This window comes from Notolepis coatsorum, assembly GCF_963971535.1.
Source record: "Notolepis coatsorum genome assembly, chromosome: 9".
Taxonomy (NCBI): Eukaryota; Metazoa; Chordata; class Actinopteri; order Aulopiformes; family Paralepididae; genus Notolepis; species Notolepis coatsorum.
This window is the reverse complement of record NC_140173.1, coordinates 60,471,751-60,491,550: the sequence shown is the minus strand read 5'-3', so window position 1 is coordinate 60,491,550 and position 19,800 is coordinate 60,471,751. Positions and strand designations below refer to the sequence as shown.

At 41.2% G+C, this 19,800-nt stretch overlaps 1 protein-coding gene across 1 annotated transcript in view; it reads right to left on the bottom strand.

Moving 5' to 3' along the window:
* The window catches only part of washc2c (WASH complex subunit 2C), a 68,969-nt gene that overhangs the window by 18,990 nt on the left and 30,179 nt on the right, over positions 1 to 19,800 (bottom strand). The window contains 6 exon segments of the mRNA XM_084321885.1: positions 3,746 to 3,869; positions 6,581 to 6,726; positions 8,105 to 8,212; positions 11,218 to 11,319; positions 16,227 to 16,319; positions 17,737 to 17,847. Coding sequence (XP_084178011.1) covers positions 3,746 to 3,869; positions 6,581 to 6,726; positions 8,105 to 8,212; positions 11,218 to 11,319; positions 16,227 to 16,319; positions 17,737 to 17,847 — 684 coding nt within the window.

The following is a 19,800-nucleotide window of genomic DNA, read 5'->3' as shown; positions in this document are numbered from 1 at the left end:
GTTCGGCACTCAACCGTTAGGCCACAGAAACGAGAATTCTCGTGAACGGCAACCAAAGGGTTAAAAGGAACACGCCAACATTTGGGAAAATTTGCTTACAGTCTTCTCCAGAGAGAGACAAGAAGATGGATACCAGTTTCCTCTCAGTGCGTTCAGTAGAAAGCTATCTGGCTGCACGTCTGGACTACTGTAATGCACTTTTTTCAGGCCTACCTAATTCAAGCATCAAAAATCTTCAACTTGTGCAAAATGCGGCTGCACGGATACTAACTAGAACTAGAAAATTTGATCACATCACACCAGTTTTGTCCGCCCTACATTGGCTTCCTATCCAAGCCCGCTCTGACTTTAAAGTGCTACTCCTCACCTACAAAATTTTAAATGGGCTTGCACCGCTCTATCTATCCGATCTCATCTCCCGATACTCGCCCGCTCGTGCTCTGCGCTCACAAAATGCGGGGCTTCTATCGACCCCTAGGGTTAAAAAGAAATCCGCCGGCCACAGAGCCTTTGTCTACCGCGCTCCCTACCTGTGGAACAAATTACCTGCCGTCATCAGGGGCGCCTGCTCTGTCGAAGCTTTTAAATCCCTGCTTAAGACTCATCTTTTCTCTCTCTCCTTCAACCTACCTTGATCTCACCTGGTCGGGGACTGACCTTTAGATTAATCTGTGTAGTTTAGTTATGGTACAGGGTACTACATGGTACCACTGGGTAGTTTACTATAGGGTAGTTTAGTTAGGGTACAGGGTACTACATGGTACCACAGAGTACTACATGGTACTGCATGGCACTACAGGGTACTACATGGCTTACATAGCTCTACATAGCACTACATGGAACTACATGGCACTACGGGGTACTACATGGTACCACAAGGCACCACAGGGTACTACATGGCACTACAGGGTACTACAGGATACTACGGGGTACTACATGGCACTACGGGGTACTATAGGGTACTACATGGCACTACGGGGTACTACATGGTACTACATGGCACTACAGGGTACTACATGTCTGCTCCTTTGCAGCACCACAAACATGGGAACTCTCTAACTCTTCCCCCCTCTCCCCCCCTCCCTCCCCCCCCCCCCCTCCCTCCCCCTTCTCTCTGAGTACCCGTCTCCTGGCGCTGACTAAGGTGATGGATGCCTCGGGGTCTTGGCCAAGATTGTAGTGACTGCTCTACATGCACCTCCGAGGCCTTGGATCAGTTATTCACCGCTGTCTGTCCGTGGTCCTGTCAACTGATTAACAGACTGTTAACAGATTAACAGTCAACGCGGTTTCATTGCTGGGTTAAGTACTTCTATTCTATTCACATAATACGCTTACTTCATATATCTACTCCATTCACATATATGCCTACCACTTGTATCTATTGCTATGTCCGCCTACTACAATCTCATGAGCTGTCTAACACCTGTCCCGTCTCCCTGTCTTCCTATGACTTGCTGTCCTGGAGTGTTGACCGGAGTGTTGGACGTCCCGTGACGAAGGCCGGGAGATTGCGACCCCCTCTGCGTGCCCCCCTGTCTCCGGAGGTCTCGTAGTGGTGACCGGAGTGCCGGATGTCCCGCGATGATGTCGGGGAGTTCGCGACCCTCTCTGCGCCACCCCCTATCTCCCTGTCTCCGGCTGTCCCTGAGCAACGACCGGAGTGTTGAATGTCCCGTGACTAAGACGGGGAGGACGTGACCCTCTTTGCGCCGCCCCTGTGCCTCAAATAGATCCGCTATCAACTCTATCTTTAATCTTTCGAAATGTTCAGTTGCTATCGCTATTAGCTCTATCTTTAATTTTTCAAAATGTACAGTTGCTATTGCATGCACTCATCTGTGTTTCACCACACACATGAGTGCATGCTTACCAACTGTCCGTCTGCGACACTACTATCACCAACATCTAAGAAGGGAGATCCCCCCTTGAATGGCCCTTCTAAGGTTTCTCTCCTCCACACTGCCTGTGGAGCTTTTTTCCCTATTGTTAGGTTTTAGTGAGTTTTTCCTTACCTTCGCGTGGGGTATGTCTGGGAGTGCTTGCATTCTTTCATTTATTTGCATTCATCTAAAAAATGTTTGGACCTTATGGTGTTCTTGTTCTGTTCTTGACTTATTGTTATGTTGTCTTCTTGACTTGTTTAAAGAAGACCTTAATGGGGACATTAACGTGTGTTGTCGGGCCCTATAAATAAATTTGATTTGATTTGCACGTTAGCCTAGCTTAGCACAATGAATGGAAGACTGTAAGCTAATTTCCCCAAATGTTGCTGTGTTCCTTTAAGTTATAACTAGGCTGACTCACTTTAAAATCTGGGGCTGTGGCACTGGTCCTTTAAGTTATAACTAGGCTGACTCACTTTAGAATCTGGGGCTGTGGCACTGGTCCTTTAAGTTATAACTAGGCTGACTCACTTTAGAATCTGGGGCTGTGGCACTGGTCCTTTAAGTTATAACTAGGCTGACTCACTTTAGAATCTGGGGCTGTGGCACTGGTCCTTTAAGTTATAACTAGGCTGACTCACTTTAGAATCTGGGGCTGTGGCACTGGTCCTTTAAGTTATAACTAGGCTGACTCACTTTAGAATCTGGGGCTGTGGCACTGGTCCTTTAAGTTATAACTAGGCTGACTCACTTTAGAATCTGGGGCTGTGGCACTGGTCCTTTAAGGGGAGACACTGCAGGTGAATAGGGTAAAAAAATTAACTAATAGATATCACAATGAAACTTCCCCAGTTGATTACTTATATTAAGACAAGACTTTTTTGTATTACAAGTTTTCTGAAATTGTATGTTTAAATATGCAAATGAGGCATGATCTACTTAAATATGCACTAATTTGCATATAATTCCAGGACAGAAATCTGAACATTGGATAAAGCCATTTTCAAAATTATAGTTTAATTTTGTTGACATATTAGAGCCAAAGGTTATTACAGAGGGGATTTTGGATATCTCTTTTTATCACTCCATAAATCAGAAAATACTCCATTCAGTCCATTTTTATCAACAAACCCTTCTGTAAATACCTTCAGAACATAGATATGAATAGAACTGGAAGGTTTGGTGTATGTGTGTGCTACTGAAGTGGAGATTTCTGGCTCAGAGTATGAGGAAAAACTCTTAAAACTCATTTTTGGGAAAACGCCTTCAAAGTTCTGTATTGTAAAATGCCATACCTTTTTTTTTAAACAGATATTTACAAACACAATACCTAATCAAACCATTAGTAATAGACAACCTAAACACATGCCTGATAACTGAATAATAATAATAATAATGATGTTATTGAACTGAACAGAACTACACACAGGCTACAAACAGTGTAGTACAGTGTAGTACCCCCTAATAGGCAAAGAATATTTGAATAGATATCACTATGAAACTTTCCCAATTTGTTATGTACATATAAACTAAGAAAAAATATATTGCAAGTTTTCTGAAATGTATGTTTATATATGCAAATGAGGCACTTCCCCATTAAATATGTGCACATTTATGGATGCAATAAGGCAAAATGATGTAAAATAAACAACTAAATGTGTGTTATTGACGTTTTATTGTCACTAGTTTCATAGAAGACATGTTTAGGAAGCAAAATATAACAAAATCTCAAAATCAACAAAAAAAGTATATTTGACTATTCACCTGCAGTGTCTCGCCTTAAGTTATAACTAGGCTGACTCACTTTAGAATCTGGGGCTGTGGCACTGGTCCTTTAAGTTATAACTAGGCTGACTCACTTTAGAATCTGGGGCTGTGGCACTGGTCCCGGCGGCTGCTTCAACACCGAAGAGGGATCCTTTATCTTCATCATGGTCACCCTCGTCTTCAAACAGAAGAGCCACTCTCTGAGGCTTCTTCTGACTGTATCAGCAAGAAATACACACACACACAAAAGAAAATCCATCACTGTGTTCATGACCTCATGGCCGAGGCTGCACCTTCAAGTTCAAGTTTCAAATTTGTTTATTATTTGTCACAGTAAAATACAGAATACTTTACGATGAAATGCTCGTTTCTGTATGAGCCCCTGAGAGTGTGCTTCATACAGTATTAAAAAAGTAAGTAATTAAGAAGTAGGTAAAAAGTAAGTAAAGGAATGTTCAATATACATATAGTTATATACAATATACAATACAGATTAAAATGGGTAACAGTGAGGTACAATGCAGAAATGAGGTACAAAACTTAAGGTAAGGTGCAAATGAGGTATGAATGTAGTGCAAATCTCTTTAATAATAGATACATATAATTGTGTGTTAAAGTGCCTAAAGCAGGGGTCTCAAACTCGCGGCCCGCGGGCCAATTGCGGCCCGCTGGATGATATTTTGCGGCCCCCTACTTGACATAAAAAATAAAAAATAAATTACATTTTTTATTTACATTATTATAATTTTTTTCAATGTTGTGGGACCTGTACAGCACTTTGTTCAACTTTGTCAGTGCTGTAAAGTTTAAACCTTTTAAAATCTTAGACAAACAAAACACTTTGCTTTCATGAAATATTGTAAGCCGTCATTTGAGGCTTTATAAAATCAGCACAATGAACACAAATCTGTCAGTGCCGAGTCCGACCTCATCTTAAATAACAAACAGCATTGCTTGTTGTGATTTGATTTGATTTGATTTGATATTTTTTATTTTCGTGTCTTACATACAGATGTATGCCCAGCCCATATGGGCTTACAAGACACATAACAATAAGTATATAATAATATACTTTACCAATTACTTAACAAATGACATATAGACCAAGATGGCCATAAGAAAATACAAGAAAATACAATAAAACGTAATATAACACAAGCTGTACTCAATGTAAATAAACAGAAAAACAAGATGAATTCAAATACAATTATATAGGATACAATGTGTTTTGTCTCAAGTGCCATGCCTTCTCCAAAAATCCTGTTGTAGTTAACAAAGAGAGGCAGAGTTGATTTTACAAAAATAAATTAAAAAAATCATATATATATATAATATTTGATGCGGCCCAGCCTCACCCAGACTCTACCTCCAGCGGCCCCCAGGTAAATTGAGTTTGAGACCCCTGGTCTAAAGTGAGTAAAGTGGGTGTTAAGGTGAGTGTTTGTTTAAAGTGAGTGTGTACATGTGGATGTGTGTGCCGTGAGTGTAGATGATGGGTTGTTACATAGAGTCATATTGTCATTGAGCATCCTGATGGCCAGGGGATAGAAGCTCCTTCTGAGTCTCTCTGTACCGGCCATAAGACTCCGGTAGCGCTTGCCTGACCGCAGCAGTTCAAAGAGGCAGTTGTTTGGGTGACTATAGTCCTTGGTTATTCTCTTAGCCTTGGCCCTGCAACGCTCGTTATAAATATCCTGGAGAGTGGGAAGCCCACGTCCAATTGTGCGTTCGGCTGAACGGGCCACTCTCTGTAGTCTGCTGCGGTCTTGTGCGGTGCTATTCCCAAACCAGGAGGTGATGTTACCAGTCAGGATGCTCTCTATTGTGCACGAGTAGAAGTTCTTAAGGATCTTCTGACTCACTTTGAACTTCCTTAGACACCTAAGGAAGGTGTGCCTTCTTCACTACACTGTCAATGTGTGTGGTCCATGTCAAGTCCTCGGATATGTGGACTCCGAGGTACTTAAAACTGCTCACTCTCTCAACCGGTGCCCCGTCGATGCTGAGGGGGCTGTAGTCCCTGGCCTCCGACCTCCTAAAGTCCACAATAATTTATTTTGTTTTGCTGACGTCAGCAAATTTGATCATTTTGTTGCTGTTTTCCGCTGTGCCACACAGTCATGTGTGTACAGCGAGTAGAGGAGGGGGGTCAGAACACAGCCCTGGGGGGCCACTGTGTTGAGAGTGATGGATGAGGAGGTGCAGTTGCCTGCTCTCACTACCTGGGGTCTTCCTGTCAGAGGTCATAGTTCAAGCCCAGGTCCCTGAGCTTGGCTATGAGTTTGGAGGGGACTATGGTATTGAATGCTGAGCTGTAGTCAATAAAGAGCATTCTCACATAGTTCCCCTGCCTTTTGTCGAGGTGTGATGCTGCTGTGTGCAGCACATGGGCTATGGCGTCCTCCGTGGACCTGTTGGGGCGGTATGCAAATTGCAGGGGGTCCAGGTTGATGGGGAGGGAGGAACAGATGTAGCCCTTCACTAGCTTCTCAAAGTACTTCATGGCTATGGAGGTGAGAGCTACAGGGCGGTAGTCGTTGAGGCAAGCAGGCGTGGATTTTTTGGGTACAGGGATAATGGTGGACTTTTTCAGACACCTGGTTGTATTTATGTTCCCGAGTGACTGAAAACCAGGGTCTATGAGGTGCTTTGCATCTAAAAAAAAAAAAAATATATATATATATGTACATTTGAAAATGTAAAAACAAAGAAAATCTGAAATTACAATCGTTTAAATTCAGAGTTCAGAGTTTTTATTTGCCACATGGAATCATACAATCAGAGTTTCTTCATTACACAATCATAAATATCATTCCATGGACAAAAGGAGCAGGAAGAAGAATAAATCTTATAGGTAGTTACCTGCCCCTTATTCCTAAACTTTACAAGATTTACATTTTAAATTTTTTTATAGTGATCAATAGTACCTTGACTCCTTTGTTGCAGCAAACAGGTCATCGTTGTTGTCAAAAAGGCCGTCTTTCTGGGGCGCCTTGGCACTGCGCAGGCCGGAGGGGGCGCTCGCACTGGGCTTCATCGCCCCCGCGCTGGGCTCAGAGCTCAGCCACTGGTCCTGACGGTCAGAGACGGGACACGGGGCGTTAGGTGGACGTAACGGTGACTTTTGTGCCTTATAGTACCATGATTGCATGCATTTTTTTTTATGGATCAAACCCCTAATTGGGACAGTGTTAATGCCCCACTCTGCCCGTTGAGAAGAAGACCGTAGTCTCACACTACCCTCCCAATGTTATGGTATCATACCATAGTCTACCCATATAACTCTGTATGATAGTATGTACAATAATGCTGTATATACCGTGTATATATATATACATATTTATTTCTACCGTATATCTATCCACATCTGTCTGCACATACCTGCGTGTAATCCTTTTTACATATCTGTAGATATCTTTTGTTTTTGTTTTTTTTATCCACTTTTTCTCCCATTTTTCTATATTTTCTCCCATCCCAATTTCGTATCATCCAATTCAACCCTCACCTGTCACGAACGCTGTTTCTTGCCTCCCACAAGCCGGCTGCAATGTGGACTAAGTCATACATAGCACAAGTCCCCTCCGGTACTTGAGGTAACAGCAGTCGCATCTTTTCACCTGCGCAGCTCGATCTCTCAGTGGCGAGGAGTAACGCGTGGGAGGCTCACGCTGCCCCCGACACTTCCTGATTCTACTGCGCAGGCGCACCAACCGACCTGTGGGAGTCGCTGTCCACAACGCCCGATCCCCACCCATCAGTTTCCCACCCCCTAATACGGCCAATGTGTATTAGTATGAACAACCAGCTAAACTGAAAGCAATGTGGAGCGCTGGGCTCGAACAGGCGAGCCCAGCGTCTCCACATTCGTGGCGAGCGCCTTGCCCACTACGCCACGTAGCCGCCCCACATATCTGTAGATATCTATATCTGTACATATCGCTTACAGACTCTTACTAGTTACACTGCTGGCCAGTATGACTTACTTACTACCATAGTGTCTTTATACCTGTATCACTGTACATATTAATACTACAACTCTGTACATGCATCTGATTAGCCCTATTACTCAGTAGTACTCATTTATATATTTAATACCCAGTTTAATCACCTGTACATTGTATATCACTATTGCACTTTACTGTTACATTTGCACTCTGGTTGAATGCCAAACTTCTTCTTCTCGTTATACTGTTCTTGTGCTGTATGATGACAATATATTTTAATCTAATTAAATCTAATCTAATCCATTTTGAAAACGTGGTAATGGGTCTGTGGAGAGTACTTCTAACTTGCTTTCACAAACCGGCTACAATGACTCCCTCCAGTAAGATCATCGACTACACGAGGAGCACGTGACTGAGCATTTTTCTCTTGCCCCTTAACTAACTCCATGTGACGTGTGTCATGTGCGTTAGCCACGGTTTGAGCCTCTTGAGTTCCAATACTCTTACCTCGTCATCGCTGAAGAGCGAGCTGGTCACGGTCTTCTTGGGCTGCGGTGTGGTGGCTTTCGCCTGGGTCGGTTTTGGCTTGGATTTAGCCACAGATGCGAACAGATCCTGCAAGGTGACAAGACAGGGTTACATACCGTATATCACACTGTCTGTCGACTTTTCTTTTTTCTCTTAAAGAAAAAGAAAAAAAAGGATATCTTGCAGCATATTTTTTATTTGTCTTTCTTATATTAAAGTATATTTAGTTTTTAAGAATTGTAAAGGATAGGCAAAAATAAGCATGTGCTTCAGCCTATTCCTTTTTTCGGTCATTGAGTTTGGATTTTGTGTGTGAGCTTACTTTGAGTATGTACATTTGTGATTTATTCTTTTTTTCTTTTCCTTTTGAAAGTCCACACGTGTGTTTTTGATTTATCTGTAAACAAAGACCGAAAATAAAACTATTCATCATCATCACTTGTAACTGTCTTAGCCGATTATTTTTATTGTTTATTCTTATTTATTGTGCCTATATGTATGAAATTGCTGATAAACTGAGTCTTGTTTTGTAAGCTCGTCGGCTCTGTAAATGAGGGTAACCTCAAGTGTCTTACGAGTTGAAATAAAGGTTTGAAATGAAATGAAAACTAAAGTGTCCATACACGTACTATGAAAATATGTTGAATATCTAGTTCATTAAGTTGTCAGATATGCAAGAGAATATACTGTAGCGTATTGTAGGGCTGCCGGATATGGACAAAATATCATTATGACTGGTATGACACTATTTGAAATAGGACCTGCAATAGTTTTATTTTGAAGTCTAGTTTTTATTCTATATCACAGTACCTTCCAACAGTGTTTGAAGCACACTCCTTAGCTGTACAATACTGCCATGCAGAAGCTAACCGCAGTAACTACATTCTTTACAAACATTTTGTTATAAGTGAAATTGAACTTCTCAATATCCATTTTATCTTGTGACAAAGTTTCAGAGTTCAATCTTACTCTGTTTTAGAGAAAAAGGGTATAAAGTACAAAATCACTGGATAGTCAAATAACTTAAATGGCATTTTTCTCAGTTTCACTGTTTGCGTAGTTGGCTTCTGCAGGGCATATATATATATATATAATTTATTATATATATTTTTAAATGCCTATTGCAGCCTTTTGCAAAATAGACATGCATGTTGCAATTATTAAATTGTTATTTCTCTTGTTACAATGAGTAAGCAGCTAGAATGTGAAACTAGGGCAAGTTTAGATTTGGCATACTACTAACTAACTGAGCTTAAAAATGGTGACATAGATTCTCTATGACAAAACGGGGATTGAAGGTATTGTTGACATTAATTTAATTAATTGAATTGACATGAATTCCTCAGTCTGGAGTCGACCTTGCCTAGTGACAGGCCTTATAATGATCCATTGTTTAAAGCGCCTCTCCGAGTGAATCTCATTCTCACCCAGTAAAGATTGAATGAAGAACACGCTATCTTATCCATTATGGGAGTACAGTCTTAAAGCAGTTTTGGATGAATCTCACTCATTGGAAGTCTGCTGAGAACACCTTATCTGTGATTATTCTAGCTGGGAGTGCAGAACATCTGCACTCCCATCACAAATAGCTGATATCCGTATAGTGCACCATTGTTCATCAAGGCATGAGAACATTCTTAAATGTATCTTATAATACCAGAACAGGACTCTGTACTCAAATGCTACTGTAACGGCAATTTTTCCTTTCCAATGTCCTGCTTTCTCTTGCCCGTTACGTCACAGGTATGATAGGGAGTGATCTTACGCAGTAGACACAGCAATGATGGATGTCCAGTCGCGATTCCAGGTTTAGGGGTGTTTATTGCTGAAGTTGCAGTTGTACATTCAATTTATTGCCAGTGTGGGTTCTGTAGGAATTATATGGTATTCTATATTTATTTGGTATTTCTTTCTGCTTCTGGCTGCTGAGCTGCTGAGCTTCTGGTAAGAACGGTGTGCTCCTCACTACCTGTGTCCTAGTTGATTACTGTGACCCTCTAAATACCTAACCAGTGCTGTCAAATCTAAAACCCGCCACCAGGTGTCCAATAATAATATTACAAATAATAAATAATGGGAGGGCGGCTACGTGGCATAGTGGGCAAGGCGCTCGCCACGAATGACGGAGACGCTGGGCTTGCCTGTTCGAGCCCAGCGCTCCACATTGCTTTCAGTTTAGCTGGTCGTTCATACTAATACACATTGGCCGTATTAGGGGGTGGGAAACTGATGGGTGGGGATCGGGCGTTGTGGACAGCGACTCCTACAGGTCGGTTGGTGCGCCTGCGCAGTAGAATCAGGAAGTGTCGGGGGCAGCGTGAGCCTCCCACGCGTTACTCCTCGCCACTGAGAGATCGAGCTGCGCAGGTGAAAAGATGCGACTGCTGTTACCTCAAGTACCGGAGGGGACTTGTGCTATGTATGACTTAGTCCACATTGCAGCCGGCTTGTGGGAGGCAAGAAACAGCGTTCGTGACAGGGGAGGGTTGAATTGGATGATACGAAATTGGGATGGGAGAAAATATAGAAAATGGGAGAAAAAGTGGATAAAAAAAAAAAAAAAATAATAATAATATGCCACCATCATAATTGCTCCTACAGCTACAGTGACCGCCTTTTTGGGCATGAACCACCATTACCTCACCATTATATTAATCAATCAGTGGTCAGTACATATCAAAAGTGAAACTACTTTAGGGCAGGAGTTTACAGGGATATAACCTGCCGTTTGTGTTCCATTTGCATTCCATCTGCAGACGTGCTGCGTGAGACCACTTGTGGTGGAATCCTTTACTTGTGTGACCAGAATAAATCATCCTTTGTTATATTCTGAAATCTGACTTTGTCTCGATCTTATAACAACCATCCGTCTGTGTCCAACCTTTGTTCACCTTTACAGCAATCAACGAACACGTTCTTTCACAATATATACATATACATTGATGTTATTGTTTAGCGCTAGTTTACAGGTTTTAAGATCCCCCCGTTAGCCAACATAGTAGCGACAGCTGGTCTTCATCGGGATCCAAAACTACAACGGTGTAAAAACCTAAATACATTCACAGGAACAGATGATGTGCTATTTTCCTCACCTCTTCCTCCTCGTCATCAAATATAGACAGAGGAGTCTTGCCAGCTTTGCCCTGAGTCGTGGGTTCAGGCTGGGACTGACTCCTGGGGATGGTTTGGAATATCTGCAGCAGAGACAGAGCACACAGAGGCACTACTTAAACATGTTGTCACTGTTATAGAAGATATACGTGTTATATAAGAGATAATAGTTGATAGGCTATAGGCTATATAGAATATAGGCAATAAAATAAAATATGAATATAAAAATATGAATATAAAAATGAGAAAAACTAAACAATCTAAACGATATAATTAACTCTGGATATAAAAATATGAGAAATCCATGGGGGGGTCCAGGGCGGGGGGTGCGAGCAGGAGCATATGTGTGTAGGGGAGATAGCAGGTATTAGGGGTATATCTTGTATAAGACATTTATCCAAACGATGAGTTAACTGATGTACACTGTTTTACAATGCTTGTATATCTAATCGTGTGTTGTCATGTTTGTTTATGTGTTTGTTTAAAAAATAATAAAAAAATAAATACAAAAGAATATAAAAATGTGAATATAAAAATGAGAAAAACGAAACAATCTAAATGATATAATTAACTCTGGATATAAAAATATGAGAAAAACGGTATACACAGCAGGTATACAACTGGCAGGATATACATCATTATGTTAGTATTGTAGGATTTGGGTAGCGTTTTCTTAGATAAAACCATTAAGACAATTATATACGTCACCCCCATACCTCAAATGGATCCGAACGGAATACATTATTCATGTGCAAACGGAATATGACTGATATTTTGAGCTCCGAGCCTTGACATAGCCATTATCCTATTTTCATACTAGTGCTAGTTTCTATGCCTTTTCTTTTGTTGTTCTCTATTCTATTTCAATCTTTCAAAAAATTTCTTATGTACCCCAGTTGTAATTGCATGTACATGTTTGTGTTTTATTTAGAGGTGGGCATAGATTAATTTTTTTAATCTAGATTAATCCATCTGCAATCCTGGATTTAATCTAGATTAATCTAGATTAAAATGGCTAAAAAAAAGAAAAAAAAATGCAGAAGGCATTCAAAATATGTGTGTTCTACCCAAATAATGACCAGAAGTAAGTCCTTACTTTTTCTTTCCTCCTTATGTTTCTCAGGCCAGGTGGCCCATTACACCATGAGCCCATCTCCCGTTTCCAAAATGCATTACAGACTGTTTGAAAAAGCTGTTTTGCTATGATAATTGGTAATGAAATATCAAAATAATGTTCAATAAGATGTACTTGTGTAAGTTGTTTTATTCAGAAGTTAACACAAATAAATAATATTACCAGTACAGTATAGTATCTAGCACACTCTCAGGAGCAAAACAGAAAGAAGCATTTCAAACTTGAACTATGTGACATGGCTTGAATCAACTGCTCCAGTGGAGTTGCTCAGTGGCCAATGGTGTCAACTGTGGTTGAACTGGGCAGCTCCCAGGTGTGAATGGAACTGTGTGAATGTGAAGCAGGGCATTCCTGAAAAAGAGCATCTGTGCTCAGCGAACCTACCCTGGGTAAATAAATGTTAAAAAGAAAAAAGAAAAATTATTTTAATTTCTTTTAGATGAACACTTTGATCGCCAGGCTTAAATTCATAATTTACCATCATTCGCCAGCCCTATTTAATATGGAGAAGTTCCCCTTCTTTGCAGGGCTATAACTTTTTAAATTGTATTGCTAAATTGACATTACTATGGCCCATTCAACGTCCTATATCTATTGTTCAGGGTGTAGCAACGTTATACTTTTTCATTCACATATTCATACTAAAATACGGTCTAAAGTATAAGTATGTTTTTATCGTTTTCTGCAGCTTTCTCCAGAACGTGATTTATAGCCCCAAATGCATTATATTGATGATGAAATACAGTTTGATAGGAATCTGCGCGAGATAAAAAATTTCAAATGGACGTGCTTCTAGAAGTTACTACTGATCATTTGATGTTGACCGGATGGGGGGGGGGGGGGGGGTTGTGGTTTATAATTCCGTGGCCAACGTTATATGATTAATCTAGTGTGGGTGATATGATCATTAGAGCAGTTAGTATCGAACACGGTAAAAAATAACGTTGAATCTTACCGTAGCTTCCTCATAGCGTTGGGCGATGAGCGTGGAACAGACATTTTCCTATTATGGGATGTAGAAATATGCGATCCATTTCCAGGTTGTATAATAGTATATACGTCCAAATCATGTTGTTTATCGAGTTATTTGCAACCGATCGATGTCCAGTGTATCAAGATGGAGTCCCGCTAACGATAGCGAGTGCCCGGACGAAATATGGGAGAGCACCACTTCCGGCGCATCACTTCCTGTTTGGGCGATCCGCCGATCGGCCACCAGATGGCGCTCTTGAACCGTTGGAGAGTTGAGAGGGGATCAACAGTATATCTCAAGTGTCCGGGGGAGAAATATGATTTCGATCACAGATTTTTGAAATATTGATATCAAAGACGTGGTCCAGCGTCTTTGGCAGAATAAGCATGGCGGGGAAAGACATGTACCAGCGTTTTTGGCGATTAAAGTGTTAATGCGTTAATTATATTATCGCGCGATACTAGTATCACGTTAACGCAGCACGTTAACGCCGTTAACGGCCCAGCTCTAGTTTTATTACATGTATATGTACATACATACCAACTGTTTCGCCTGTTTTATTCTCCACCCATTGATCATCCATACAGTAGCAACACTACTATCACCGACATCTAAGAAGGGAGATCCCTCCTTGAACAGGCTTTTTTTATTATTATTATAATTTTTTAGCATTTTTACAGCTTTATTGGTCACGCAGGACCGACAGAGGAGAGGGCGAACGGGAGGAGAGGTGGAGAGGACATGCGACAAATAACGACGGGAGCTGGGATCGAACCCGGGTCGGCCGCGTAGGTGCGCGAGGCACTATGGTATGCGCCACGAGGGCGCCCCTGAACAGGCTTTCTAAGGTTTCTCCCCTCCACATTGCCTGTGGTGCTTTTTTCCTATTGCTAGGTTTTTAGTGAGTTTTTCCTTACCTTCGCTGGGGTATGTCTGGGAGTGTTGCATTTATTTATTTTACATTTTATTTTTGGATTTCATGGTGTTTTTTGTTTTGTTCTTGATTTATTGTGATGTTTCTTCTTGACTTGTTTAAAGAAGACGTGAAAAAAAATTATTGATTTATAGGTCTAAGTTCACTTGGACCTTAAGCCGAGACAGTGTTTATATGAAAAGAACAGTCTATTCTTACTTCTATATTACATCAAGTGTCAACATTTTAGTTAGCTAGACTACATATGTAGGTATCCAGATGCAGTCTCTCGCAGGGGGAACGAATCTAGGAAGACAGAGGTTGTGTTGAACTGTAAGGTGCCAGAAAGGTTGTAAATAATAAGTAAGGAGCAGGTGATGACAAATAGTGATATTACGCCAGGGAGAGAGAGAATCTTGGGTTGTTTCTCTAGAATTTCAGCTTGGAGGAGAGAGGGCTTTTACAGTCTCCTTCAGTATTCAGCTCACCAGAGAGAACCTGAGAGCAACCTTATTTGTAACCATTTATAAACGTTATAAACGGAATACCGGGAGGCTGTGCGTCGTATATTATTCTCTCAAGGGGAGATTTTATTCGAGTGACTTTACTTCAACATCCAACAGGATGTTGGCCAGGTCTACCGGAGTCTCATGGCAAGCACAGAAAGACTCAGAAAAAGCTTCTATCCCCAGGCCATCAGGTTGCTCAACGAACAATAACACTATGCAACAACCATCAAATGCACTCACAACACACACATCCACACGCACACACTCACTTTAAACAAACACACTGCAGCACCCACTCTCCACACTTTAGAACACCTAAACACACTTTATATTTATTGGTAAATGATTTGCACTACAACCCATACCTCAGTACACCTTACTGTAAATTGTACCTAAATTGTACCTCATCCCATTTCTGCTTTGCACTATATAGTATAATTGTATATTAGTATATTGCATAGTATATTGTATATTGTATGGTAACTCAGTTACTTCTATTCTGCATTGAACATATGTATATACTGAACACTGTGTCTACGTACGTGACTTCTATTTTTTACTTCTATATTTACATGCTATACAATTTTATTTCAAAATTATCTTTTGTCTAGCACAGCCTCTGGAGCGTAACAGAAAGAAGCATTTTGTATAAAAGTATTCTGTACTTCTGTATGACAACTATTAAAGAAACTTGAGAAACTTGAACTTGAGGTCCACGGACGACAGTTACGGTCTGGACAGCTCTCAGTTTATGAACCTAGAAAGGGTTCCTATTCACAGAATGGCTTTCTGTCTACAGCCTGCCGGCTGTGGAACTCTCTGCCCAGGGCCATCCAAAACTCCCCCACTATTGCTGTCTTCAAGAGGGGTGTGAAGCGACATCTGCAACAATAGGTTACAGTGGGTGCTTGGCCACCACTCTTGAAGAAGACTTGTTGTATCTATCTTATCTTCTTAACTCTTTCTTTGTGATTTATTGTATTCTTCTTGGGACCATGTTGGAAACAAGTCGACAGACTTTCACATGTTATCCTTGTACCCCTTGTTTTTATACTTTTGTATAAATTGTATGTACTAAATAAAAATCAAATCAACAACACGCAGAGTCCATCCTGAGGGAAGACAGGATAAGTAACATTAGTGGTCAGCCATTCCTAATAGTTCTCGAGTTCTGGCTTAAGACCCATACCTGTGAGTCTCCTTTTCATCAAAACCTTAAAATGCTTTTTATTTAGGTGCATACCAACAAGCATCTCTGGTACGTTGAAACGGACAGCTTCAAGTGAGCCAAAGCTGTTCTCAAATATCCCTGTTTCAATGCCACCTGGATGCTGGTATTTTCATTCTTTAGAGTACCTTTGTTGTACTTTCAACACAATTCTGAGTTTGGCAGCCCTCCAGAGAGCACCCTCCATTCACCGTCTGACTCCTTTACCACTCCTTTAGAGTCTCCTCTGTACCTGTGGTGTGCCCTCGTCATCGGAGAAGAGTCCTCTGGTATGGGGTTTCCCGGTCAGCTTGGCAGGGGCTTTCGCAGTCTCTGGAAGCGCATTCTGAAACACACAACATCCATAATATTATGGGGGTACCTTGTGTATACCGTTTACTTTTAATCTTACTATATATTCAGATTCAAATTCTTTATTGACTATTTATTGTAACATAATATAACAAAATATTTCTATATTCAGATCTGACTTTGTATTCATGCCTTTCTTCTATTACCCTGTCCATACCTGTACCTCCGCTCCCCCCTCCCTCCCCAAAGGTGACGCTATGACGCCACAAATTTACCCCAAGGGGATCAATAAAGGAATATCTTATCTTAAATTTCATAATTACCAGGGAAGTGCTTATTGTTTTTCAGGGAATAACAGGATGGGAAAAGAAATGCTTGTTCGACTAAGACCACACCAACAGATTAAGAGGTTAAGTGACTATGAGAAGGCTGGGCGTACAGAAAACTGTCCTGAATGTGAATATCTTATCCTATCTCAACCCTTCTTGAATGACAGGAAAAGGAAAAGGGGTGGAGCTATAGCTACTGTATAAATGGCTGCATTTAAATAGCGCTTTAATAATAATAATAATAGAATGCTGGAGACTAGGCTCGAACAGGATGCCTCCTGTTCGAGCCCCGCTCTCCACATTGCTTTCAGTTTAGCTGGTCGTCCACAGTAATACACATTGGCCGGGGGCGGGGCCCCTCCAAAGCCCAGACCCCCGACGCTGAAAGATCGAGCCGCGCAGGTGAAAAGATGCGACGGCTGTTACCTCGAGTATCGGAGGGGACTCGTGCTATGTATGACTTAAGTCCACATTGCAGCCGGCTTGTGGGAGGCAAGAAACAACGTTCGAAGACAGGGGAGGGTTGAATTGGACGATATGAAAATTGGGATGGGAGAAAAATAGAAAAATGGGAGAAAAAGTGGATAAAAAAAAAATAATAATAATAATAGATTGGATTTGTAAGGCACTTTTTGTTCGCTGGGATCCCAAAGTGCTACACTACAGGGTTAAAACATAGTTAAAAAAAAAAATAGAAATAAAATAGTTATTAGTCAAACAAATAAAATTAAATACAGAATAAAAGTAAGATAAAAATAGAACAGTTAATTAAAAACATAGTATAAACAGACAATTTAAAAACAACAGCGTAATTAAATTAAAATAAAAAGCTAACAGTCAAAGGCCTTTTTGAATAGGTAGGTTTTCAGGCCTGTTTTTAAAAGAGTCCAGAGACCATTTGTTCCTCACATTTTTACCCATTCACTCACACACCGACGGCAGAGGGGCGACGGAAGGTGCCAACCTGCTCATCAGGAGCAATTAGGGGTTAAGTGTCTTGCTCAAGGACACTTCCGACACGCTGCCCGGGAGGAGCGGACTGCTCTACCTCCCGAGCCACTGTCACCCCCCGTATAATCAGTATAATCGGGTCAAGTAGAGAGAAGACTGATCCACTCGTACCTCCTCCGGTGTCTCAGCCTCCTCGCTGGCGGACGGCTGCCGTCTGTTCAGGCCCTCGCTCAGCAGGCTCTTGGTGCCGGGGCCAAACATGGAGACGGCCCCTGCCGGCACCTACACACACACACACACCACAGAAGAGAACACTGTGAAACAACAAAGGGGTGGGCGATATGACGATATTATATAAATATCAGGTACAGTTCATTAACTATACCGTTTTTAAACGTATCGTGAACATCGTGATGTTTCTCACAATCCCTCATGTCAGTCAGTGGCTGAGATGAGACTTACTTTGGCGCAGCGCTTTACTCTCTCGTCTCTCCCTCACAAAAAAAATGCAGCTCAAACTACGTGTTGGAATAAATTATGTTTAACTTGTCCCTGTGTGTGTCCAGTCATTTCGACTAGCAAACGTTGTATTTAACGTTACCTCAGGATACCACTGTCTATTGTATTTAGTTGGTTAGCTATTTAGCTAATGTGGATAGCATTTTGAATAGCATCAATGCTAGCTGGCTGGCTACAGCTTTATTTACTAAATTATAGAGGCTTTTAATCGTCAAGGTAAGAGAGGATTTGTCATGATCAACTGAAGGCGTATGCTATGGAACAATATGTGCTTGGGTTTTCAGAAAAAGGCCAGCTATGTGATGCTAATTATTTAGCTAATATTGATAGCATACCGTAATTCCTCTAATAGTGACCGGTATTCAATTACAAACCGGGTCTCTATTAATGGCCGGGTGCGCTCTTGAGCTAAGCAATTATAAGCCGACCTCCTAATACAAGCCGGGTTACTAATATACTGAGCTGCATACTGAGCTGCTAAGGTAAAGTTACTTGATTTCACTTTGAAAACGTTGAAATGACCAGTGACCACCTGTAATTGCACTGTTTACTATTTCATACAGTACTTGGTTTCAATAAATGAACCCAGTACATTTTACTGGGTTCAAACTGACACAAAATGTTGATTTATTCATTATGATCTGTTTGAAAATTAGAAATATAGGTCTCTCTCTTATACATGCCTCCTCCTAAAAGCCTGGTACCCGCTACAGTTTAAGCAAATACAAGCCTGGGTCACTATTAGAGGAATTACGGTAGGTTGCTGGCTACAGCTCAACACCATGCCATGGGGATACTATTTACTAAATTATGGAGGCTTTTTAATCGTCAAGGTAAGAGAGGATTTGTCATGATCAACTGAAGGGGTATGCTATGGAACAGTATGCTTGGCTACTACTTGGGTTTTCAGAAAAAGTACGATCAAGCTCTGTAACACTGTTAACACTTTGAGTGCCAACGACGCTATATGTCGTTAGTTCATGCCGACCGTTGAGTGCCAGCGACGACAAATAGCGTTTTTTGGTCGTTTTTTTTTTTATTAGCAATTTTAATTCATATTTCATCAATCTAGTCTCACGTTAGTGCTGCAAACTCTCTCTGAGCTCCATTGGGAAAATACCGTCCCCTATCGTCTCTCCCTGTTGTACTGCACCCCATTGGATTAGACTGAATGAAACACATGGGGGGGGGGGGCAAGCCATCCGAGAGGATCCAAGTCATTGCCGAGCCGCAAAACAGCGTGGAATACATATTTCCAGTACCCAGCGCTGAATCAATAAACGCGATCGATATTTGGAATGGTGATCAGGAATTGGAATAATCTTTTTGGAGAACATCTGATCTGAGGTAAGGAATCTATTTTACCAGTCTTAGGATAATCAGACCTTTTTTCACAGAGATATCAGCGTGTGCCATATGTGTGTGTGTGTGTGTGTGTGTGTGTGTGTGTGTGTGTGTGTGTGTGTGTGCTGATCAGGAAATGAGATAATCGATTTTTCAGCCCGCTTCTCTAGCGTGCATAAGTATATACTATCGATAATCTAGCGTTTATTTGAAAACGATTCATAAATAGGCCGAAAAATGACAACATTTTTTGTGTATTCCAGAATATTCCAGTAAAGGGCGTTTATCACAGAATCTTTATATTTTCCTGAAACTTTCAAGAAAACGAGGGTTTTTCAAAATGGTATAAAACGGAAATGAACCGATTAAAAA